This window comes from Stegastes partitus, unplaced genomic scaffold (assembly GCF_000690725.1).
Source record: "Stegastes partitus isolate 25-593 unplaced genomic scaffold, Stegastes_partitus-1.0.2 Scaffold1078, whole genome shotgun sequence".
NCBI classification, from domain to species: domain Eukaryota; kingdom Metazoa; phylum Chordata; class Actinopteri; family Pomacentridae; genus Stegastes; species Stegastes partitus.
Window position 1 is genome coordinate 114,041 of NW_007578809.1, and position 24,552 is coordinate 138,592.

At 39.4% G+C, this 24,552-nt stretch overlaps 3 protein-coding genes across 4 annotated transcripts in view; 1 reads left to right on the top strand and 2 right to left on the bottom strand.

Annotated features, from left to right (window-relative positions):
• Nucleotides 1-4,635, bottom strand: part of LOC103367694 (zinc finger protein 180-like) — a 6,757-nt gene extending 2,122 nt beyond the window's left edge. Inside the window, exons 1-3 of one of the 2 annotated variants that reach the window (XR_520736.1) lie at nucleotides 4,365-4,447; nucleotides 3,097-3,161; nucleotides 1,446-2,338 (exon numbers count right to left, since the gene is read on the bottom strand). Coding sequence is in view for 1 of the 2 variants with exons in the window: in XM_008295809.1 (XP_008294031.1) it covers nucleotides 4,365-4,557 (193 nt within the window). In the remaining variant the exon portion in view is untranslated. Of the gene's footprint in view, nucleotides 1-1,445; nucleotides 2,339-3,096; nucleotides 3,162-4,364 lie in introns of those variants that run through there. The other variant, XM_008295809.1, reaches the window with a different exon arrangement.
• Nucleotides 4,636-5,577: 942 nt separating this feature from the next.
• Nucleotides 5,578-23,726, top strand: LOC103367707 (uncharacterized). Its single transcript, XM_008295823.1, has 7 exons — nucleotides 5,578-5,860; nucleotides 7,240-8,125; nucleotides 9,999-10,291; nucleotides 11,807-13,148; nucleotides 18,955-19,103; nucleotides 20,397-20,657; nucleotides 22,163-23,726. The coding sequence occupies exons 1-7, from the start codon at nucleotides 5,689-5,691 to the stop codon at nucleotides 22,975-22,977; spliced, it is 3,918 nt and encodes a 1,305-aa protein (XP_008294045.1). The 5' UTR covers nucleotides 5,578-5,688; the 3' UTR covers nucleotides 22,978-23,726.
• On the bottom strand, nucleotides 14,254-19,097 carry LOC103367695 (zinc finger protein 570-like). The gene is made up of 2 exons (XM_008295810.1): nucleotides 18,750-19,097; nucleotides 14,254-16,651 (listed from the first exon to the last, which is right to left on the bottom strand). Exons 1-2 carry the CDS (start codon nucleotides 18,940-18,942, stop codon nucleotides 15,363-15,365), a joined length of 1,482 nt encoding a protein of 493 aa, XP_008294032.1. The 5' UTR covers nucleotides 18,943-19,097; the 3' UTR covers nucleotides 14,254-15,362.
• Nucleotides 23,727-24,552: the final 826 nt, after the last annotated feature.

The following is a 24,552-nucleotide window of genomic DNA, read 5'->3' on the forward strand; positions in this document are numbered from 1 at the left end:
TCTAAATAATTGGATTTTTTGCCACAGGATCAGCAAAGATCTAATGTCAAACAGCAATGGGAACTTTTCTACACATTCCACAGATACGTTTGATGCTTACCCAGCACAGAGCATTCTGGCTGAACTTTCTTAACATTCTGCTACACGGACAAAAAAAAAACAAACTCTGCTTTGTTTGTGTTTGTATAAATCAATCACTTATTGGGTGAAGTTAAGCAAAGGATGCAGTGACAGTGTTCTGGCAGCGTGTTTTCATGGAAATTTTGCTTGCAGGGTGACAAGCACTGTCCTTACAATGGACAACTCAGCAGAAAAAAAACTTGCAGGATTGCCTTATTGCAAATAAATCATCAGAAAAACATGAAATTCTCATTGTAGTACTTTGCTGCCTGGAGGTTGTTGTTTCCCATAGTGAATGGGATTTTGAAAATTGTTACTATAGCACAGGGAGAGTGCTGTGTATAAAATGTGTGGCCAAACACATGCTTACACTCATGTAGTGGACTTGATTATTCCACTTGCCGTCACTGCCATTACTTGCCTTGAGCATAATGTATTAATAATTTCCCACTGGGTCTGAACCATAGACTGTACAAGAAAGATGGACATAGCTACTGTGATGTCACCCGTTGGCTTCTGCACAAAGAAAATGAAGCCAGGATTTTGCTACTTCCTGGTTGGCATCTTGGATTTTTGGAGCCAGTGATGAAAAAACGACTGTGAGAGGGCAGAGCCGGAGAGCAGTGATTGGTCAGACGAACTGAGAGCTGGGTGCTCTCTGCCCGCCCACATTTACCTGCTTCTGCTGTGTACCAACGCTAATTTTAACAATGTTAGTGTCTAAAAGTGGGGCTTAACTCTACAAGTGAATGTTAAAGTGGTCTCAGTAACTGGCTGTTTTCTGCCCACATCTGGACGATGTTACATATAAAAGCAGTGACCTGCGTTACTGTAGCGGAAGTTACTGTAAGTTCACATCAGACTGGAGCCTCTGATGGTAAAACATGATCTTACATTGTGTTTAAAAGTTGTTCTGTAAATCTCAGGTTACGTTTTCTGACTTACTGTTAACACTGATTCTACATCAGTTTTATCAGCGTCTTAAATTAGTTACCTGTTGTCTGTGACTAAGTTTCCTGTAGTCACAGCTGATCAATCCTAACTGATTGATTACGTAATTAGACATTTGACTTCTGCCATCTTGTGGCAAATAATGTTCAGCCGATGGAAATTAAAGTAAGCCAACATTCCTTCACAAAACACTGATGAATGTTCTCCCAGCATCACACTGAACCTCAGAGCTCAGTCACAGTTACTTTCTGTTATTTAATGTAAATCAGTCCAGCAGACTATTTTCTCTACAAGAGTGTTTGTCAGATAATTGAGGAGCTCATGCCATCAGAGTGCTGGTTTCCCTTTTTCTCTATTAATCACATTCTCATACATTACAATAAAAAGAATACACTTTATTGTCCATCTAAGGCAGTAAAATGATCTTTAGCCTCAACCAGGAAAACAAAAATTCCCATTAGATTAAAAAATACAAGAAAAACATCACACTTTCTATTTTGCTACAGTCATATCCTGCTGTGTTCACTCTCATCTTTAATGTTCCAGCAGTTGGAATGAAAGAACCTTGTGGATCTGTGTCTCACTGTTTGTGTCTTTTCCTTCTAGCCATGATGTGGATCATTGGGAACATCTAGTCTGCTGTGATCTAAAATCTACAAAGAACAAGAACATTCAGCTGAGGTTGCCTGAGGTGAAGAGTCTTCTCTCCTTCTTCATCCCTAATAGAAAGAGCAGCACTGATGTCCTCCTCATCTGTTACAGTAATAACAATAATGCTAAGCTGCAGTTTCAGCTCCTTGTCTTCATAGAGCACACTTATCTTATGACTGTTAAGTATTTACACTCCACTCTAAGCTGGGCAACACATTTATTTAATCCATTTATTACATACTTTGACACGTTTTTCCAGTTCAGCATTTTTAAATAATGTGCAATAAAGGTATTAATGAAGCTCTTGTCCTGAATGTGTTGATGTTTCAATGCTGCATATCTGCTATAAATATTAACAACATGGTCTCCGTATTGTAATTATGGAACAACAGCAGAGATGAAGTTAAAGGCGATAAATGGAACCTGTGAATACTAAGAACAGAGAATAACAAACTGCTGAATCAGCTGGTCTGTCCTTCTGTAAGTGAAAGCTGAACTGGAAGCGGTTCACTGAGGATGACATCCATTCAGTCTCCTTCACAACCAGATGAACGGCTCCAGATGAGGTTTTCCTTCTGCTGGTTCTACTCAGATCTTCAGTGAACATGAGACACACCTGAGGTGAAGAGAGACATCAAAGTGTCAGCATCAACAGCAGAGGTTCATTTATATTAACCGTGGAAACATCTAATATTTCATGTATAGTTTTCCAAACACTTAAAAAGAGAAACATCCGTAGTTGCTTCACATTTTTCTTCAGCCTCTCTGTGCTGCATTTTAAATGGTACACTGAACTGTGATGTCAGTCACTACATTGGTATTGTTCTGGGTGTTTATTCTTCCAATCTACACTGCAGTAAGAAGAACTACATGTGCATCAGTCATTAAACAACCAACTGTCCAACAACACGTTAAAGATCAGAGTGTAGATGAACTGTTTTATCCAGTTTTACATCAGACACAGCAGATATTCAGGACTACTGCCAACGTAGAGCGTTAACATTACTGTTATAAACACATTTAACTTTCCTAAATGTTATGTTAATGTGAACCAGCGTCTCCACAGACATTTTCATTAACTTTACTAACTTTTCCTTTGTTATACAGTAACACAACACACTTCAGCCTGATTACAAGAAACACAACACAAACATCATTTGCTTAATGCTGCTACGTTTAATTTTAATCAGGTTACAACTGGTCAGCCAGCTCAGTTTGGATCATTAATTTGCATTAAAGCTAATATTTACTGAATGCGAACTCAATACACACAGAAGTAAACTGCACCACCTTATGCACACATTACATCTGAAGCTAAAGTTGCAGTTGAAGTGCATTAAAATCGGCACTATAAGAAAATAAACATTTACTTACCGAACGGATCCTTTCAGTGTCTCTGGTTCAATCAGCCAAAGGTCCAAATTACGGTGAACTGAAAACTGGTTAAAACAAGCCAGTGGACAGTAAAACTGTTTGTGGAAAATGTGCTGCTACCCCTGGGTAAAAAATGACTAACAGTTAATCCAAACGAGGAGGAGACCTGAGTCTATGGTGAATGAGAGTCAAGGCTGCCTCCCTGTGACCTGTCAATCATTCCAGTGGAGGCTGTCAATCAAATAGCCACGCCCCCCATATGAGGGACACTTTGACGATTTATATAAAATTCAATATTGAATTATTTTCAGATTGGCCACCTGATCTCTGGGTTTGACCATGAAAACTAATGAAAAAATAATAATCCTGAGCAGTATTAAAGCTTACTTTCATGATCTGTACTATCCTGTTTAGAACTGGGGTCTATGGGAGCCAGAGCTTTTTGGAGCCAGCACCTGTTGGCCGTAGTGGTACTGCAGGTTTTTGACACTTGCGGGTTGACTTCATTTTTCAGTGCCGGTTGCTAAGTCCATCTTTCTTATAGTCTATGGTCTGAATGTCACATCAGTGTCCTCTGCTGGGCGTAATTTCTGGACCGTATTACGACAAGGTTGGCTGTGAGAGACCTAATACAGGTCTATCACAAAATTAAACGGCTGGTTGGAGCCTAAGACTGAACGCTTTTTTCCTTTTTAATATAACTCTCATACGCTGTATGCATATAGGAAACATGATTATTGGCCGATGTATCAATATCAGAATTGTTACTCCTAAGAAATCCAGTATCAGACAGACTCGTTGACGAATTAGTGAAACAGAACAGATGTCCACTTTTCTACACAATACACAGGGAAGTGTGATGCTTGTCCAGTGAAATCTCTCTGAATGAAGCTGCTGCCCTCATCAGCCCTGACATTTGTTTTTCACAAACTCTGTAGATCACAGGTTCACATCTCGCTCTCCTAATCAGTGAAATTAAATATGCCAACTGCGGCTTGTAGTAGAAAACACTACTTTCATATCCTCTAACTCTGCATGGGCATGTTTTATTATTCAGTTCATGGGTGACTCCAACACAACCTCTATTGACATGTACGACCCTGTGCGTATAATCAGAACTGAACTTGTTAATTCATACATTTAATTTTGGAAAATCATGAAATCTTTCACTAAATTCCTTTTAAATAAAAGTGACAGCAGTTATTTCTGTTACAGACTAGCTTGTCTGGCAACAGGGGCTAAGCTAAGACCATCAAAGCTGTACAAACCTAATGTGTGTAACGTTATCTGTGGTTTCCAGATGATATCCAGCAGTCTGCGCTGACGATTGATCTCTTCCTCGTACTGGACGATGGTTTTTTCAAACTCTGAGAATATTTCTTCAGCAGCAGCACTTAGTCGCTCGTTCATAAACTGTCTCAAACATTGAGCTGAAGACATTCTGACATCAACTACTGACATATTTATCTGTGACGCGACAACACAACCGTCTTTGAAAACTTCCACACATCAGTAAAGCTGACAGCCGCCAGCGCTCGAACTTCACTTCTTCCGGGTGTCTTCTTCTTCGTGGTCTTCAAATAAAATCTGTAGTAGAATGGACGCAGCGGCGGCGTGTTGCTGCCCCCCACAGGCCATTTGTAGACCTACACTAAAGATAGAAGATGCAGTATGAGAATCAAGTGAAAAAAAAGAACAGGACAATAAATACAAAAGTAGAATAAATATGAAGGTAAAGCTCATTTTAGGATCTATTTATTAGTTTTGTTTTTTAATAATTACAGTTTGTTTGTATATTTTAGATGTTTATTTGACAAGGGTACTTTTATTTGTTAGTGACTTATTTAGTTTCATTTTTGTTTGATTATTGTTTTTTTTTTTCATTATAAATTATTATTATCATTTTGTAGCAAGAGGAACAACAGAACCGGTGGTTCCTTGTTTTATGTTTATTTGTTTATTTGTTTACCTGCTTGCATTTCATCAATGACCCAACAAAATGGATGATAAACTTGTTTTCACTGCATTCCCATGTTTTACCAGTTGCTCTTCATATTGAGTTTGAGTTAGATTTTTGACAAATATTAATTGCAGTTGGGGTTTCAAGTATATTTTTTGCAGCTAACTGTTATTTACAATCAGTAAAAGTTGGACTTTTTAAAAATAAATTTGTAAGGCTTTAATGCTTAATGTTTACACACCTGATTCAAATGATCAGGATCGATGTCAGGCTTCTGCAGAGCTTGATGATGAGCTGATCATTTGAATCAGGTGTGTTGGAAGAGAGAAACATCTAAAACATGCAGGACTGTGGCCCTCGAGGACCAGGATTGCCCACTCCTGTTCTACCTGTTCTAATGGGAAGTGCTTTGTCGTGATAACTGTTACTTTAAATGTGCTGTATGAACAAGTCACTTGAAATGAAATGTTTTAGGTGGAACTAAAGTTTCCTGTCCTCCACTGTCGGACCTTCACAGTGTGACACCCAGCTGAAGTAAAGGCCAGCAGCGTTTACTGCACTGATGTGTGGAAGTTATTGAAGGCTGCTGTGTTGTCGCATCGTAGACAAATATTTCAGCTGCTGGAGTCGCGATGTCTTCGGTTCTGTATCTGAGAGAGTTGATCAGCGAGCGACTAACTGCTGCCGCTGAAGAAATATTCACGGAGTTTGAAAAAATAGTCGTCCAGTACGAGGAAGAGATCGACCGTCAGCGCAGACTGCTGGATGTGTCCTGGAAACCCGACATAAAGATACGCACAGTAGGTACGTAAAGACATGACGGGTTTAGCGAAGTGAAAATGACTCATGTAGGATCCTAATTAGAGTTTAGGGACTTGAGATGAAACAGGAAGCTAACAACACACACATTTGCAGGCGACCGGCTAGCATGCTAACGGGGCTAGCTGACAGAGGCAACGCTGCGTGAACTGTTGTGTGTAGCGACAGAAAGCTGACAAACTAACGGGACAGCAGGACGTGCGTTTGTGGTGTTCGAAGTTTCTGGAAGTGTTTTCTTTTCCTAAACTCAGCCCTGCTAACGTGGCTAACATTAACCTAGCCACCGTCACCACCAGAGCTAGAACCTATTAACTGCTGTCAGTTAAATAATTGCATGAAGTTTGGTGAAAAACTTTGTGCCTTTGCAAATCCACTTGTATATGTGTTTAAAGGTCCAGTCTGTCGTGTTCTGTGCACATGTGAGGATCCTAATATCAAAACACAGGTTAATCATGTCAACAAGTATAGCGCTGATTATGTGCACAGAGTGATGCATGTAAATAGAAGGTGGGATCTGTGTTGTGGTCTGTATAAAAATAAATATCTTTAACATATTGGCCGATAATATCGATCAGGCTCAGGGTTTGGACTTTTTCCAACAGTAAAATAAAAATGTCCCGGCAGGCTTCATGGTACTCAGCCCTTTTGAAGAAAGCAGCTTTATTCCAACCGATTTGACTGGATACACTAATATGTGTGATGTCTAGAACACAATTCATTTACCATTAGATCTGTACTGATCCTGTAGTTATTGCGGAATAATGCATGCATACATATGGTCAATCATTTGGAACTCATGTCATTTCCGCTCCTGTGTAATGCTCTAAGTATCGAATAGAAAATAATAGTGAAAGTCTGTTTGCATCCAACAATCTACTCTTGGGCTTAATTTGGATGAAATGGCAGTTTGTAGATGATTTTCCTTGCAGTGGAATGATTTGTTTCAAATATTTTGGAGATCTTTTCAAATCCTCTGTGAGACTTGTAAACATCCACCATCTTTATTTTGAAGATTATAGAGAACTCCCCAGATCTTGACAAGATCGCTACAACAGCAAAGTTGAACAGCAGAGCCTGGATATCAGAGGTTTAAATAAGAGGTTCCACCTGATGTTGCACATGATCTGGCTACCTGAATGTTTTCTACGCTGAGCTTTACCAACAAGAGTGTCACAACTCAAGAGTCGCTCACACTGGTGCACCCAAATAGTTGTCCTCTTTTGCACAGTTTAAATTTCACATGCATATGTGAGCGACATGCTTGTACTGTAGAGCCCCACTAATGGTGAGAATATATATTTTAAATGGTTTGTTTTTCAGTCATCACTTGGTAACTTTTATCGTGTGTCCATTTGCTCCTACAGACCTTCCACATCAGCATGTCTCTGCAGAAGAGGGGGTTCTCTCTGACCAACAGCGCTTCATCCGGGAGAGGAACTCTGGTCTCAACCGGGAAGACCCACAGCTTCCACAGATTAAAGAAGAACAGGAAGACCTCTGCACCAGTCATGAAGGAGAACCAATTATACTGAAAGAGGAGAGTGACGTCTTTATGGTGACTCCTACTTATGAGGACAGTGACCACAGCGAACCAGAACCAAACAGTGACCAGCTCCTCTCTCATTACTCTCCTTTAGCTGAGAGCCCAGATCAAGAAGGAAGCAAGCATGCAGACTCGGGATCAAGTGGGAATGCAGAGCCGAAGCTGAAGTCTGTAAAATGTGATGTTTGTGGAAAATGCTTTAAGTATAAGTACCAAATGGAGAGACATCACAATATCCACACAGGTGAGAAGCCGTATGCTTGTAACTATTGCGGGAAAAGATTCTATCAGATTCATTTTATGAAATATCACGAAAGAATCCACACAGGTGAAGGGTCATATTCGTGCAAGACGTGCGGGAAAAGTTTCAGTTTTAGTTCGCAGCTGAAACTCCACATGAGAATCCACACAGGTGAGAAGCCGTATTGTTGTTCAACATGTGGGAAAAGTTTCAGCTTTAGCTCTCAGCTGAAAGCCCATATGAGAATCCACACAGGTGAGAGGCCGTACTCTTGTGAAAGATGTGGGAAAAGATTCAGATTTAGCGATAAATTGTTGGTGCACATGAGAATCCACACGGGTGAGAGGCCTTTTCCCTGCGACATCTGTGGGGAAAGATTTATAGACTCGTCAGCACTAAGAAATCACCTAAGAACGCATAAAGGTGATAAGTCGTCGTCCCGAAACGTCAGTGGGAGCCAAGCTTGAAAAAAAAAAACCTGAAAGAATTTGTTCAGGTTAAAAGTAGATCTTTGAGATTTAAAAGCGCCTTTCGACTGTACTTCAACAATGATCCTGTGAGTTTATTGCATGTCCATCTGTGTCGAACTGCACGATCGATTTGAGGCTGTCAAACTGTTCAATGGATTTGTGGTGAATCTTCCCAAAGAACATTTCATTTTTACTTTTAACAATATTCCATTGTTGAGAAAAAAAAAAGTATTTAAAAAAATGTCATGTTAAAAGTCTTCACTTGTGTGAACAGATGTGAACTTCTACAAGAAGCAAAGTATAAAGCTGTCATGGATTCAATGAGTTACGCTGTGGGCAGTAACAAGTCCTGGTTTTTTAGCCTGTATTTGTTTACATTGTGCAAAATGAAGGTCACTGAATCAGTTATCACATTTTTAGCTGTTTATCGTTGGATGTACCAAAAACTATCACTAACTCACTTTGATACTGAAGAAATAATATAAACCTCAAGATTTTCAGGCTACTTCTGAACTGTTCCAACTGCTGCACCATCAGTGTATTGCTCATTATCTCTCTTATTCTGAGATAGTTTTGTTATAATTGCTAGATATGTATCTCGTACTTATGAGACCTTTTCTGTAATTATGAGATAGACTCTCGTGTTTATAAGTTAAGGTCTCCCAACTTTGTTTTTCTTTTGTGAATGCAATGTGTCTTGTGAATGTAAACTTGATTTGAAACTTAAAGGGTGTCATTTATTCATATATTTACTATGTATCGATAATCAATTGCTTCTCTAGTCACCCATTTTAATAGCTCAAGTTTTTTTAAAATCTTATGTTAAAGGTGCTATATCAATAAAGTTTCTCTACTCAAAATATTATATCAAGAATGTTTCTTTTAAAGCTTCAACAAAACACAAGGGGCTGACAAAGAAAGCCTAGCTGCGGGCTGTATTATGAAGCAAAATTAATGGGTTGGCGAGGTGAAGAACAAGTTTTTGATGGTGGCTTCCCTTTAACTTGCTAGATCACCATGGCAACTGATGCTGTACAGCAAAGCAGAGGGGTTTACGGCACAGCAAGTCTGACACAGATGATGGGTATCACAATCATGGCTGTCCGCTTTTTTTGTTAACCAGGTTTTCTCTATCTGAGTCTGAGCGTGCTCCTCCAAAACAGGGCGTTTGATGCATCATGTCAATCTTCTCACAAAATAATCTGATGTTGTGCCGCCGAGTTCAGTCAAGAGTAACAGGTTGTTCCACTGGAGAGTTTTGAGGAATATAAAAATGTTTTATGGTAAAACGCACTGTTTCCAATTTGCTGCCAGGTCAGTGTTACACTGTACTTCTAATTGGCAACTAGTATTATCTCATTAGAGTTTTAGCTGATGAGAATCTGAAACGGATTTATTGATAAGTAGAGATTTTTTAAATGAAGGGAGATTTAAAAAAAATAAAAAATCCAAGGAGGTTTAGTTCAGATACTAAAAAGTGTGAGAAATATTCACAGTGTGCCGGAATGTGCAAATAATTCAACTGAGAATGTTCACATTTACATAGTATATAGTGTGGGAAAAAAAACTTGACATGGGCAAAGGATAATCCACCTGTTTAAAAGGCATTAATGCAGTGCATTTAGTTTACAGTGGGAGGAGAGAGGCAGCATCACCGAGGATCTGTCCAGATACTCTTTGGAATATAATAACACCAGAATCAAAAACTGATAGAAAAGTTGCCTCAATAAGGAAATTAGAATTAATTTCCCTATTAGAAATTGTATGTTAATTAAGGTGTAAACACAAGTGTTTTAAAAAGAGAGAGAGAGAGATGTTAAAAGGTGTACACATCGGAAAGAACGGTCCTCCTCCGTCGGACCTTTACAGTGTGACACCAGGCGGGAATAAACAATCCTTCAGCAGCGTTAGTTTTACTGATGTGTGGACTGAGTTGGAAGAAGGTTGTGTTGTCTTGTCTCAGAAGAATATTTCATCACTTGAAGTAACGATGAGTTCAGTTCACAATCTGAGAGAGTTCATCAGCGAGCGACTAACTGCTGCTGCTGAAGAAATATTCTCAGAGTTTGAAAAAACCATCGTCCAGTACAAGGAAGAGATCGATCGTCAGCGCAGACTGCTGGATGTCATCTGGAAACCACAGATAACGTTACACAGGACAGGTATGTAGAAATGTGTTTTTTTAAAAAGTGAATGTACAAGACAGAAGAGTGACTGAACTAGAAGATGAGTCCAGAGTTTAGAAACATGACGCTGGGAGCTAACAGAGACCACACACACATGCTAACGGGGCTAGCTAACCGAGCTAACTCTAAGTGAGCTGTTGTGTGCAAAAAGGAAAACACGACAAGTTAGGACACGACAGGACGTGTATTTGTTGGGTTTGGATTTTCTTCTCTACTCAGCCATGCTAACATTAGCCTAGCCACCGTAGCCAACCTGTTGACAACAGAGAACCAGCTAACACAGAAGTTGCTGTCGGTGAAATCCATCCAGTTTTCTCTTGTGTATCTCGTTCTAAAAGTATAAACTTTAAGGCAAAACATCTCCCTGAAAATACTCCAAAGTCTTTCTTACACTGCAGCTCTGATTAGTGGTACCATGGATTCACTAGACCTGCTGACTATTGCTGCTGCTCCTCTGCTGTTTGGTTGGTCACTAATCCTCCTGTGTCCTTTTCCGTTTTTTCAAAAGTCTCTCAATCTGATTTTTCAGTTCCTTTGGTAACTTTTCCCCCCATATGGAGCCACGATGCAGACAGATGCACTCCATAGATCCAAACCTGACACAGCTCTATTGTTCACAGCTCATGTAGTTACCATGTTCATGCAGTGAGGCTGACTGAAAATCACAGGTGGACTCTGTTTAATTTCAGTGATCACAGGGGTGTGCTCTTTATTTCTCACTTTTGGGCCAATGTTTTCAATTTACACACATGTACAACATAGGGTTGTACAGCTGTGGTGGTCTTAGTTTAGCCCCTGTAGCCAGACGATTTAATCTGTAACAGAAATAACTTTTTGTCAATATCAAAATGAACGTAACAGTAGACTGTTGTGTTGTTATGTTTAAAAAGATACGACTATTCACACTGTTTACTTTCTGGGTATTTAGCAGTGGGTTCTGAAGAAAAAATGTCTACAAACATCTGCCTCATGCATGCTTGTATCACCAGATAGTCTGAAAATCAGTGTAACTTGACCAGTGATACAGGTAGTTACTGCTTCAGCCATTGTGGGTGAAAGTTGTTCTTCAATGGCTCAATCTCGTCAATGTGGGGTCTCCCTTTGGTGATAAAAGATGCCAGCTATGGCTGGAGAAACAGGGTTTGCTTATTCAGTGTAGCTAACAGAAAGAACACTACCAGGTATTCTTGTTTAGCAGAGGCTGTGATGTTAAAAGCTTGTTCAGGTGAAGAGTGAACTGGAAATATCGGAGTAATGACCTTTATTTTCCTGTAAATGAAATGAAACAAATGGTTTTGATTGTAACGATGTGAAATGTAACTCAAAAGGCACTCTAATAATTGGCAGTTTTGTACAGTTTAATTTTCACTTGTGAAGAACATGTTGCTTTGTAGAGTCTTTCCATTGATTCAAACTAGAATACATTTGCTATGATGTGTGTTTTCCCATCATCACATTAGTAAACTTTTTTGTGTCTCTTTATGCCCTCAGAACTCACACAGCAAGATGTCTATATGGAGGAGAAGGTTCTCACTGATCAGCAGCTCTGTAACCAGGAGAGGAATTTCAGTCCGGACCAGGTGGACCCAGAACCTTCACAGATCAAAGAGGAACAGGAGGAGCTATGCACCAGTCTGGACCAGTTAGACCCAGAACCTCAGCAGATGAAAGAAGAGCAGGAGAAATTCTGCATCAGTCAGGAAGAAGAGCAGCTTGTACTGCAACAGGAGACTGATACCTTCATGGTGACTACTACCTTTGACGAAAGTGTCCACAGTGAAGTAAAACCAAACAGTGACCTGCTCCTCTGTCACAACTCTCCTATAGCTGAGAGCCCAGATCATGAAGGGAGTAACCATGTAGACTCAAAATTAACTAGTGAAGAGCCTAAGCCAGAGAAGGGACACCAGAGAAACAGAAGTCACAGTAGCAATGTAGAAAACTCTTCCGTGTCTGACAGCCACTGTTATACTAACACGGGGAAGTCTATAGAATATGATGTTTGTGGAAAAGCCTTTAAGGAAGATTATCAAATGAAGAAACATCACAGAATCCACACAGGTGAGAAGGCATTTTCTTGTAAAACATGTGGGAAAAGTTTTAGTTGTAATGCTCACCTGAAAGTCCACATGAGAAACCACACAGGTGAAAAGCCGTATTCTTATAAATCATGTGGGAAAGATTTCAGAAGTAGTGATCAATTGTCTGTCCACATGAGATTCCACACAGATGTGAAGCCATATGAATGCAACACTTGTGGAAAGAAATTCTATCAGATGTCAGCCATGAAAATTCACAAAAAAACTCACAACGATGAGAAGCTGTATTCTTGCAAAACATGTGGGAAAAGTTACACTCAGTGTGGTAGTTTATTGCACCACATAAGAACTCACACAGGTGAGAAGCCTTACTTGTGCAGCACCTGTGGGGAAACATTTACAGATGCATCAACACTAAACAATCACATAAAAACTCACACAAGCGTAAAGCCGCATTCTTGTGAAACTTGTGGAAAAACTTTCAGTTTTCGCTCTCAGCTGAAACGTCACATAAGAATCCACACAGGTGAGAAGCCCTACCTCTGTAACACGTGTGGGAAAAGATTTGCGGACTTATCAACATTTAAAAAGCATGTGGCGGTCCATACAGGTGAGAAGCCATATTCTTGCGAAAAATGTGGAAAATGTTTCACTCAAAAGAGTAACTTAACTGGCCACATGAGAACGCACACAGGTGAGAAGCCTTTCTCCTGTAACACCTGTGGAGAAAGATTTAGTTTCAATGCAGGGTTAAAAGCTCACATGAGAAAGCACTTTTTTTTAAAACATCAAGTGTAAGAACAACTCACTTCTTGTACTGAACAATTCTGATTATGTGGGTGTGGGAAGTAACTGAGTACATTTACTCAAGTATGACATGACTGTCCTTAGAAAACCAAGATTCCATCTAAAGTGTGCACATATGAAATCTGTTTTATGTTAAACATACTTCTACTTTATCATATTACACAGGCAAACACTTACGGTTTAATTCACAATACTCATACAACATTTGATGTCTAGTTAGACTGTAAGTATGCAAAGGTAAAAATAAAATAAATTGACCTTGACTGGTTGTTTTTAAGAAATGCTGTTTTTAGCAACAGTTCGAATTACAAGTTTGTCTCTGATTCTCTGGTGGTGTTGTGTATGTGTTCCCTCTGACCGCACCCTCTAAAAATGATGACGTGGACGTGCGATCAGAGTGATTGAGAGCTGTGAAGCCCAGACTTAATTTGTGACTGTTGTCTATGGAACATTTAATTGCAGAGGGGAAAGGACATTTTGTTGTTGTAGATTTTAAAAATGACAGTGAATGAACTAAACCTGTGCTGTTGCAATGTTTTGCATTTATAACACACTTGGTGCTATTTCCATCATTAAAACTTTGAATGAATGAATGAAATACTGATGCTGTGATTTCAGGGGAAATGTGGGTTCATTCATCTAAATGTGACTTAATAATCCAAATATTGGATTTTTCCAAAATATTAAATTCTTTTTGTGTTTGTGTAGATTCTCAGTTATTCAGGTCATGGTAATCCTTTGTGCTCCAGTACAAGGACACTGAATTTAATTTAGGCTCTTGAAGCCGTGTAATCATATTGAAGCTTTCTCAGTTTTGAATGGTGGGGAGTTCCAGGTATTTATTCTCACCCTCCACTCACATGGCTCAGGGACGGGCTCTACAACCATGTGTCCACCATATAAAATGAAGTCCTGATATCCTTCCTTAGACAGTTTGACAACTGTTTGCTAACCAGCCTTGATTTTTGTGACTTGGGAGTGATAATAAACACCATTACTGCACCACTGAGGTTAAAGACACTCGTAGTTTCAGTAATCCTTTAATCAATCAATCTGAGGAATCGGGGTTGAAAAAAAAAGTTCTTGTCAAACTATTTTAATACAAGTAAGTTTATTTCTAAAGCACCTTCAAAAACACCACATCATACATCTTTTACAATTAATGCCATTTCTAAATCAGAGGTTGATGCAAATCACAAAATCCATACAAGCATTCAATCATGCTCTGAACAAACGAGGGATGACTCCAGAGGCCTGCACTACGTAGCAAGTTCAACATATCCAGGATATCTGACTGGCTTTACTAAACCTAACTACTGCAGCTCGGCAAAGCTGGCTATCAACTTGTCAAATCAACCAGGCTCCGAACATAGCTTAGTATCACTGTCCCCATGTTGTGTGTAAGCTGCTTAGAAGGAGGTTTCTTATTCAAGATTTAAGATTCAGTTTATCATCACAAGATTGTATTACAAAATAAAAGATGCAGTCCCTTTATGCTACTCATTAAAAAAGGCAAAATCAAAGAATAAATAATCAAGTAATAAAAATAAAACTACTTCCATGGTGATGTGGAGGATAAAATCAGGAATCTCACTGCCAATCTTAAACAGCTCTGGGAGCAAGTAAACCACAGATATTAAAACGTCATTGAAACCCATAAATAAACTTACTGCAACTCATATAAGGTCAACAGGTAGGCTGTAAAGCTTTACTGTTTTAATCAGTTTCTGTTTTATGATTATGTTGCTCTACAATAGCATACAGAACAATAAACTGGCTTTAAAGTTGCTGCTCTAAAAACTCTTAGGTGTTCAGCATAAGTTACCATGGAAAGAAGTGACCAGCATCATAGCCTTGAAAACCCCAAGTTAAACCTGAAGCTACCCTGCTAACCCCAAATCCAGCTTCGTAATACAGGCCTCCATTGACACAGAGCACTAGAAGTTTTCTCATCTTCAACAACAGAGTTCATGTGTGTGTTTTTTTAAAATAAAGTTTAGATGCGCACACAAACCAAAATAATAGAGGAGACTTAAAAGTAGAATGCAACATACTTCTATACAAGTCACCATGTACCCACTGTACAGTTTGACACAGACAGAAACCAGAATTTATTAGACCATCTCTCACAATGTCACATGCAACAAACTCTAAAGAATATTGTTGAACCACAGTCTTAAGGGGCTTTAAATCTGAAAGATCTACCTTTTTTGTAAAAGCATTTTTGAAGCTGTGTTCTCACAGATGTTTCTGGAGTGTGACATCTCACCTGTGTGAGTTCTTACGTGATTTTTTAGAGTTGTTGCATATTGAAATCTTTCTCCACAGGTCTCACAGGGGAAAGGTTTCTCACCTGTATGAGTTCTCATGTGAGCTGTCAAATGGCATTTGTGTCTAAAGGTTTTTTCACATGTTTTACAAGAATAAGGCTTCTCACCTGTGTGGATTAAAGTATGCCTTTTAAATGCTGACGAGTCAGAAAATCTTTTCCCACACATGTTACAAAGGTACGGCTTCTCACCTGTGTGGATTCTCATGTGTGTTTTCAGTGCTGACATGGAATTGAACCTTTTCCTGCAGGCTTTGCAAACGTAAGGCTTCTCACCTGTGTGGGTTCTTATGTGGGCCAACAAAATCGCATTACTTGAGACAAATTTACCACATATTTTGCAGGAATACGGTGTCTCACCTGTGTGGATTGCTGTATGTTTTTTAAATGCTGTCAAGTCAGTAAATCTTTTTCCACAATAGTTACAAGCATACGGTTTTTCAGCAGTGTGAATTAATTTATGCTTTTTAAATGCTGAAGAGGCAGAAAATCTTTTTCCACAAGTGATACAAAGGTACGGCTTCTCACCTGTGTGAGTTCTGTGGTGTTTCTTCATTTCTGACCTATACCTAAAGGCTTTTCCACAAACATCACATTTAACACACTTTTTCTCTGTGTCAGTATTACAGGGACTTTCCGACGTGGGAGAGCCGTATACACTGTGACTGCTGTTAGTGTCATGTCTACTCTTTGTCTTCAGCTCGACAATTCCAGTTGATGCTGATTTCACATATTTGCTTCCATCCTGATGTGGGCTTTCAGCTACTGGAAAGCTGTGAGAGAGAACTTGGTCACTGTTTGGTTCAGGTTCACTGTGGTCACTGTCCTCATAAGTAGGAGTCACCATACAGATATCAGTCTCCAGCTTCACTACAAGCTGCTCTCCCTCCTGACTGGTGCAGAGTTCCTCCTGTTCCACTTTAATTTGTGGAGACCCTGGGTCCTCCTCATTCAGACTGGCGCAGAGTTCTTCCTGTTCCTCTTTAATTTGTGCAGGCTCTGGTTCAACATGGTCCAGACCGGTGCAGAGTTTTTTGTGTTCTTCTTTAATTTGGGGAGGTTCTGGGTCCTCCCGGTCTAGTCTGAAGCTCCTCTCTTGGTTACACAGCTGCTGCTCAGCGAGAACCTCCTCCTCCTTACACACATGTTGCTGTGTGATGTCTGGATGGACAAAGGGATGCAAGAAAAAGATCACTAACTTGATGATAGAAAACACACTATGATTTGAGCAAATACTTTTTTGTTTAAACATTAAACCAGGTTTTAGTTTACATCTCTAAGATAACAACCAAAAAATACACAATTTATTAATAAATTAATTAACAATTACTTTTCACCATATGTGAACTTTGATTCACCTGCTAATATCCTGTTTGTTGCCCACATCTAGCTGTGTGTCAGAACATTCCATAGTAGAACCTGCAGCATCACACAGCACCAGAAACAATGACTCTAATGTCTATGACGTAGAGTTGTAGAAACAAGCATTGGTACCCCTGATGTGTTATTCGTTTTCTGATGATTCACCAGAGAAAACTTTTAAAAATGGCATTTTGGGTAAAATTTCAAGGGGTCATGTCTTTTGGTTGACTTAATGTGACACAGCCCAAATGAAAATCTTTGGAAGCGTACTGTAGAAAAGTCTATCCCACACTTGTCCTGATACAGAAAAAATATTTAGAATTAGTGCAAAATCACCAGTTATTCAAACCCATAACCTCCGTGTTGGGGACTGTAGCCCCCGGCCAAGGGACACCAGCCCGACCAGGTGAGCTATAGCGGCGTCCCTAAGCAACCTTTATCTGACCAGCAGGCTTAATTAAACCACCTGGCAGGCATGTTCGTTATGACCAACTTTGAACATCATTGTCATAGTTTCAAGCATATATACTATCCAGTTTAATGTCTATGACATAGAGTCATAGAAACAGTCACTGGTACCCTGGATGTGTTTCTGTTTTCTGACAGTTCACCAGAAAACTAAAAAAGAGCATTCTGGGTAAACTTTAAAGGCTCATATCAGCATGTGTGATGGTGGTTGGTCAGAACAAGTTTAGACAATGAAAGGTTTCATTGTTTTGATACCAGGACCATTTTCTAGACACGATTCCTTCCTCAAATATTATCATATTTTAACACTTGTAAATGAAGCTTCTGGCTGTGCAATAGAGAAACAACATTAGCGTCTGTAATGGAAATTTATTGTCTTGATATAACCTGATAGTAACTTGTTTTGTAAGGGCTTATACATGTGCCTATAGTGTCTTTGTGTAACCCAATGTTTTAGCTCAACAGGTCATTCTTAGGCTCCCAGCAGTGAAGGTGCTGTGGCCTTCCACGTCCCTGCTTGGCAGTACGGTGTTTCTGATAACTGGGAGCTGCAGGATGTTTTGCACCTTGACTTTCTTCTCCTCTTCCTCCCTTTGCTAGGATCTAGCAACAGTCTTTGTTCTTTTCAGACAGATATCTCTAGTCACATACCCTCATGCTATGTTAGGATTATCCTGTCTATGCCTACATAGGATTGCACATTGTGACCAAGCTTCAGACCTCACTCTGCCGTTCTCCTCTAAAGTGATTTCTCTTGTACACAATAAAGGAAGATCAAGAAGCAACGATCCTGACCAAGTGTGTTTATTATGTTGTAGCCTCCGCAACAGCGTTCACATGTTTTATATCATAGTTTGGACGGATCACGTTTATCAAACTAATCTAAAGCATTCAGTGCTTGTTTGAGAGTCTTTCAAACTCTGATAGTGTTTAGTTCTTGTTTTATCAGTTTGGACAAATGGGATACACCTGTGAAAGTTTACCCAAATTGCATTTTTTTTTCTCTTCTTAATTTATCAGAAAACAGACACAATCCAGACACAATTTTTAACCTTTCTTTTTTTCTTTTTTTTTTTTTTAAATGTCATGTGTCTAACTGCTGCACTGATGAAGTTATGAAGCTCAGAAATGATGGAAAAAGTCAGTAAACTGTGAAGTAGGGTCTGTAGCTCTGAATACATTCACATTATGAAGGTAAAACTTGCATAGTTTCATTGAATATATTTAAATTATTGTACATAAAAAGAAATCAGCTGATTCTGAGGTCTGTCAGATCGTTAATGAGCTGCAGAATGATGTGACTGATGACTGACTGCATCTTCATTTCTGTCTGTGACACCATAAACTGTGACACTCAGAGCTCTGATGAGGATCCTACATGAGTCCTATTCATCAGTTAGTTCATCCAGACCGTCACAGTTCCACATACCTGTCGTGTGTAACGCTATCTGTGGTTTCCAGATGTTATCCAGCAGTCTGCGCTGACGATCGATCTCTTCCTCGTAATGGACGATGGTTTTTTCAAACTCTGTGAATATTTCCTCAGCAGCAGCAGTTAGTCGCTCGTTGATCAGCTCTCTCAAAGCTGAAGACATTCTTACTTTAACTACTGAAATATTCATCTGCGACACCAGCAGCACCGCCGTCTTCCAGCTCAGTCCGGCCGGATGTAAAGCTCGCGCTGCTGACTCTGTTTACTTCCGCATTGTGACGTCGCTTCATGACAGCAGGAGGGGCCGCCTGGTGGTGGAAAACCGGAACTACAGCAAAGCTACACTTTCTGGTGTGCATCTACCTCGGTGGCAAGCAGCAAGAAGGTCGCCGGGTCGCGTCCCGGTGAGGACTCCCGGGATCTTTCTGCGTGGAGTTTGCATGTTCTCCCCGTACAACCATGGTTCTCGAGCCCTGTGATAGATTGGTGACCTGTCAGCTGGGATAGGCTCCAGTGAGGATTAAGCGATGCATAGATAATGGATGGATGGATCTGCCTCATCAATTTGTGTGTTTTTAACTAACATATTAGTTGCAATTACTCAATAAATCATCAACCAGTCATTTTCAGAAGCAGCTTCATTGTCCATGTTTTTGCACACATACACAATTTACTACAGGTTCTCTTTGCTCTCAAAGTACATACATAAAATAGAACAGCATGCATTTAAACAAGAACAATAGGTTGTAAGGGGAAAGTTTAACTACTAGAACGTTTAATGCAAAATAAATACAGACTTTTTACCACCTCACACACTTGAGGTAGGAGCAGAGAGCAGGTTGCTGTGGTGAAATATGAACGGTGCTCTGATTTGGGCTGTCTTGTGGTTAAGATTAATAAGATGAAATGAAAAATACTTTATTTATCCCAGAAGGGAAATTCAATAAGATCCAACTTTATTAGTCCCCAACTAAATTCTTGGGCAAGATATTGCTCAGAAAGAACAAATGACATAAGAAATGCAGTGTCTAAAAAGTAGGAAAGCAATAAGATATGAGTATGATACATTACTGAAATAAAACAAAATAAAGTAAGGCAAGACAAGAACAGTAAAAAATAAATGCTGGCAATTATACTGAAGTAATAAGGAATATGACACGGCAATGAGAATCAAAATATTGCGCTATACATTGACAATATTGTACATAAAGCTTAAATATGATACACGAGAAGTTAAAGTATAAAATATTGCACGTTACATATTGTACATGAAATGGAATGCTACACATGGTACTGAAACTGATGTTACACAAACTACCGAGAGTAATATTACAAACGATGTTGATAACATTGTGTAGATCTAAGTGTCTGATGTTTCAGACGTCATCATCGTTAGACAGAAGTATGTAAACGTAATATTATTTACTTTCCACCCATCCACTTTTATTATAAATATAATTATTTGTTGTGTATTGATTCATTTTATTGTTGTTGTTCAGAATCTGTTCTATATATTTTTTTGTTTGTTTTGTTTGTTTGTTTGTTTGTTTGTTTGTTTTTTTAGAAAAAGAGAAAGTTATGAAAAGATGCACAGGGCAGAACTAAAGTGAAGTGTCCTGCTCTGCCGGACCTTCACAGTGTGACACCCGGGCGGAAGTAGCGCCTGCAGCGTTAGCTTACAGATGCGTGGAGGCTTTGTTGTCGTATCACCGATGAATAACCCTGTAGATAGAGTAAGAATGTCTTCAGCTTTGAGAGAGTTGATCAGCGAGCGACTAACTGCTGCTGCTGAAGAAATATTCTCGGAGTTTGAAAAAACCATCGTCCAGTACGAGGAAGAGATCGATCGTCAGCGCAGAATGCTGGATATCATCTGGAAACCACAGATAACGTTACACACGACAGGTATGTAGAACTGTGACGGTCTGGATGAACTAACTGATGAATAAGACTCATGTAGGATCCTCATCAGAGCTCTGAGTTACTTTTATTTGTGGCGTCACAGACAGACAGGAGGAATTTTAGCATTAAACACAACCTGCTTTATCTTGGTCAAACTGTCATGAAAGGAAAAGAAATAATCTATTTTGCAACTGATCTGTCTCTGCATTATTTTACTTTTCTGTACCCAATAAATTAACCAGTTTAGCTGCCTTGACCTGCTGAAATATCTTTAAAGGACCAAACCAACTCATGTAATGCGGTTTCCCATCAGACAAAAGGTGACTACAGCCCTACATTATGACTAAAATGTTAGAATGGCATCAAAATAACCAATATTTTAAAGATTACAGCACGTGAGATAATTGCAAAAGAGACTTTATTATTGAATATATTAAAACCCATTCTTAAATCATATTATCATACCTATGCACTGTAGGTTCTGTATATAAACAGGAATTTGAGACGTAACAAATGTCCATCCGTCCATTATCTATACACCGCTTAATCCTCACTAGATCACGGGAGGCTGGAGTCTATTCCAGTTGACTCAGGGTGAAGACAGGGGACACCCTGGACAGGTCACCAGTCTATCACAGGGCTACACTCAGAGACAGACAACCAAGCACACTCACATTCACACCTATGGACAATTTAGAATCACCAATTAACCTCAACATGTTTTTGGACTTGTGGGAGGAAAACGGAGAACTCACGCTGCACGGGGAGAACATGCAAACTCCACACAGAAAGATCCCAGGCGTCCTAACCGGGATTCTTCTAACTGCGAGGTGATGGTGCTAACCACCAAGCCACCTTGCAAACATATACAGCCTAAACATCTGAAACATTCCTACAATATTGCATGTCATTGTAAATGTCATGCACAGTTAACTGCAAATATTTTGGTTTGCTAATGTGTGATTAAATTGATTTACATGATTATTGAAATTCATTTTGTTTCTTGTCTTCTTGTAAGTTTTTGAGCTTTTTTTGCTTGTTGATGTTCAACCTGTATCTGTTTAACTTGCTGGTGTCCTGTGTTATACCTGCTTCCTGCTTTTTTAATCTATGAGTCTGTTTTTAGGTTAAAAGCAGCATTTCTTAGTTCCCCATCCTCTTACTGTTCCATTGTCAGTTTAATTTTAAAAATGGCTGTTAATGAACAACAGCTGATTTGACTTTCTGTTTCTGCTCACACCAACTATTAGCACTGCCTTTATGTATCAGGCTGTTGCCTTAATGCTCTGTACACTAAGCTTTGCTAACAAGTGTCAGACCTCAAGAGCCACACACACACGAGTGTCCTCAAATAGTTTCTCAAATTTTGCAGTTTAAGTTTCACATGTGACGACATGCCTGTATAGTAGGGCCCCGTTAATGGTTCAAACTAGAAAATAGTTGCTCAGAGTTGTGTTTTTGAACCATCCTATTAATTATCTTTTTTCTTGTGTGCCTTGTGCTTCCAGACCTCCCACAGCAATATGTGTGTAAGGAGGAGGAGGAGGAGGACCAGCAGCTCTGTAACCAGGAGAAGAACTTCACTGTGAACCAGGAGGACCAAGAGCCTCCACAGATTAAAGAGGAGCAGGAGGAACTCTGCAGCAGTCAGAAGGAAGATCAGCTTGCACTGAATCTGGAGACTGACACCTTTATGGTAACTCCTACTTTTGAGAATAGTCAACACAGTGCCGTGGCCCTCTCTCATTACGCTGCTGTAAATGAATCTCCATGTCAGGGTGGAAGCAAGCTCATAGACTCAGGATCAACTGGAAATGCAAAGCCAAAGCCAGCCAAGAAACATCACAGATACAGCAGTCACAGCAACAAGGTAGACGACACTGTTGTATCCAAGAGTCCGTGTAAAACTGGCACAGAATGTGATGTCTGTGGCAGAACTTTTAAAGATAAATACCAAATGAAGAGACATCACAGAATCCACACAGGTGTGAAACCGTATGCTTGCAACTTTTGTGGGAAAAGATTTCATCAGCTCTCATCAGCTAAATATCACATTAGAATCCACACAGGTGAGAAACCACATCCTTGTGAAACGTGTGGCAAAAGTTTCAGAACGAGTGATGCTTTGACCGTCCACAACAGGACTCACACAGGCGAGAAGCCGTATTCTTGCAAAATATGTGGAAGGTGTTTCACTCAAAATGGTAGTTTGACTGCTCACATAAGAACTCACACAGGTGAGAAGATGTATTCTTGTAGGACATGTGGGAAAAGTTTCATTAAAAGTTGGAATTTAAATATGCACATGAGAACTCACAGGTGAGAAGTCATTGTCCTGAAAATACTTGTAAGAACAATTACCGGTTGAAAGTATATAATTCAGAGTACCCTTAGACTGTGCTTCAGCAACGATCCTGTTTGTTTATTGCATGTCACACTATAAAAGATTCGTTGAATAAAATCTGGTTTCCAACTGTGTCAGCCTTCATCATCAATTTGAGGCCTGTCCAGTGGTGAGTTACGCTGTGGGTGATGAAATTAGAATTTGTTTTTTTTTCAGCCTGTATTTGCTTACATTGTGGAATGCGCAGTACAGCGATTTGTTCTTAAGTTAGTTTTTGTCCTTCACCAACTGTCACTGAACTACTCTGACACTGAAGAAATATTCAAGATTCTCAAGCAAGTACTGATTTGTTCCAACCCAAACTGTTTGAGAGTGATCTTTCTCTTTTCATGTGCAAATTGATTGTAAATCATCTTTAGAATCTACCAGCATAGCAGTTGAATAGTTTGTTTTTCATGGTATTTTATTTTACAAGTTTTCTCTGAAGTGATGTGTTTTATGTTTTTATTTTTTTTGAAAAGTAGAATGTCATAAGTTGGAAAAAAGACAAAGCTTGAAGAAAAGAGTAGTAAAATGTCTACTAAACCAAGAAATATGTGGTAGTTTGTTGGTTATTTGTTTCATGTTCTGAATTTACTAAAATGATCCTTTTCATAGATGTTCTGCGTTTTAAGTGAGTTTCTGTTGGAAAGCAAAACTTGTTTTACAATAAAAATAACCACAATACCTTTGCACTTTCTAGATGGTTTAATTAAGCTGCTATTTACATAAAAGGCAGTTTAAAGTGCATTTTACAGCTAAAATGTAGTCGCATAAAACTGCATTCAAACAGGTGATTTTGCACCAGTTATTTTTTCTGTATCAGGGCGAGTGAGAAATAGACTCGTCCATAGTCGTCTTCCAAAGGTTGTCTTTAGGGTTGTGTCATATTAAGCCAACCAAATGATATGACTGTTGAAAGTTTAACCAAAACTTTAAAACTTTCTCCAATGAATCATCAGAAAGCAAGCACATTTAGTCAACCAATTATTGTCTCTATGATTTTGCGTCATCGATATTAAACTGCTGCAGTTTGACTGTTCAAACTATCATACATCCCATCATACTGATGCTCAAAGTTGGTTGCAGAACAAATCCTGCTCAGCAATTAAGCTTTCGATTGTGACACCTGGATGGGTGTAAAACTGATCTGGTTGCAGTTTTAACCAGAACTCAAACGTGTTTTTCATCCTAAAATGTCATGTGTCTTTCTGCTGTACTGATGAAGTTCTGAGGCTCAGAACGGGCCACCATTTCCAAACCGGGCCTCAGCGGAGCATTTGAAGAACTTTTAGTCACCACGTCCTGTAGTCTGTGCCTGCCAAATTTCAGGTGTGTATGACGAACCCCCTAGGAGGAGTTCGATTTAGAAAATGGCCAAAAATGTTGGGTTTACAGAAACAGAGCTTACTGTTTGTGCTGACTTGATAGATCTGATTCAAATTGAATGAATGAGTCATCGGACTTTTTAGTCGAGACGTTCAGTGTTGGTTTGACTCTGCAGATGTGTATATA